General features: G+C 52.9%; 1 protein-coding gene across 1 annotated transcript; it reads left to right on the top strand.

The window, feature by feature from the left end:
• Positions 1-471: 471 nt before the first annotated feature.
• On the top strand, positions 472-1,493 carry H310_15384 (hypothetical protein; the record flags this gene model as incomplete). Its single annotated transcript, XM_008883360.1, has 1 exon — positions 472-1,493. A coding segment is annotated over one exon (976 nt), but the record flags the coding sequence as incomplete, so codon positions are not given.
• Positions 1,494-1,577: the final 84 nt, after the last annotated feature.

Here is a 1,577-nt window from a genome sequence, read left to right as displayed (position 1 = left end):
GATACGGACTTCGCGAGGTCCGTCAGGTGGAGACGCAACATCGCGACATGTATCCATGGAAGCATGCGAACGATGCATGAAATAGGTGGACGAGAGCGCGTTTATCTTGAATATGCTGTTCGAAAGAGCGTACCGGCCGGAGCACCTGTACCGCTCTCGATGGACTCCAGAGTCGGAAGCGCGCTGGCACAACCGACGGCATCAGCACATCGTCATCAACGATAAATTTTCCAGTCGGCGCGCTATGCACCGCATTGCGATCCATGGCGGAGGTGCCATATTCATAGATGAGCCGTTAGAACTTTGCGCTAAGCGCGTGGACACCCGAACGCATGGACACCTGACAATTGACAGCATTCAAACGCAACCGTTGCTCGCATATCTCGTCTGTGCTACATTAGGGGGGCCATACGGATAATTATGGACCAGCAGTTCGGGGACAAGCCAATCAGACAGCAGATCCCAAGTTCTCTTGAGGAGATGCTTGCAAATGAGAGGAAGTCGAAAGCACGCGGCGAACGTCGGTGGAAGCATCAGGCATGCATCCACGCGATCCACGACACATGACACAGAGTTGGTACCAGCAGTATCGCACAACATTGCACTCGGACGAAGACATCTCATCCAGGGGTCAGATTGTGACGAGGCCATGAAGGAACTGCAAATCATCTGGCACGACCCACCCGCCAAAGCTCCAAACATCGACGACGACGGCGATGTTTCATGGGGACCTGTCATTCTATGTGCTGCCATCACGTGGGACGATTTCCAAAGATGGCTCAACTGCAACGAAGGACGAGTGAGACGATGGGTCTTTGAGCCCCTTGCAGTTGGAACGGGAACAGGACGAGTGGTCATGTACAGCATCTCGTCGTTCGTTCACGCGAAAACCGCAGGTCGAATCGCAACAATCATCCACCAACAAGTCGCAAGGACCGGGAATGACTTTGACCTGTTGGATACTGTTGAAATGGCGACCGATCCAACATGCCGCACTGGACAGCATGGTCAAGAACCAGACATTTGTCTTTTTCCTGCGGGTCTGGCAGTTGGAGGCGCGGTGCTGGCGGCTGCAAACAACCATCCATATCCCAATGTCATTGTTGAGATCGCCTACAAGAATGAAAGCCTGGGTCGTCTCCGGGCAAAACTTGAGCGTTGGATGGACAACACTTCTGTCCAGGTCGCGATTGGAATCAAAATCAATGCTATCAACGCCGACCGAGTGGCCATCTTGTGCCAGCGAGGTCAGCCCAATCAAGAAGTGTCGTTTGGTCATCCTCATTTGCCTCCGCTTGCGATTTCGTTTCCACTTGCTCTTATCTACACTGGTGTTGCAATACCACCGGCTTTGGCAGCCCTCGCAAATCCCCAGATTTCCATTGACCTGATTGCCTTGCGGACGTTTATCGATGGAATCCTCTTCGAGGAAGCTGCAGCACTCTAGCCCTACTGGTAGCCCTAGCTCCTCCAACTCTCATTCATTGATTGCAACGATACCAATCTTGGTTTTGCATTTGCGGAGTTTCAATCGCTACAGGCGGGCAATTCGACGGCTCCGCGACGCTGGAGTTGTT

This window comes from Aphanomyces invadans (genome assembly GCF_000520115.1).
Source record: "Aphanomyces invadans strain NJM9701 unplaced genomic scaffold supercont1.417, whole genome shotgun sequence".
Taxonomy (NCBI): Eukaryota; Oomycota; class Saprolegniomycetes; order Saprolegniales; family Verrucalvaceae; genus Aphanomyces; species Aphanomyces invadans.
Note: the sequence above shows the minus strand (reverse complement) of the source record. Positions and strands in the feature narration are given on the sequence as shown.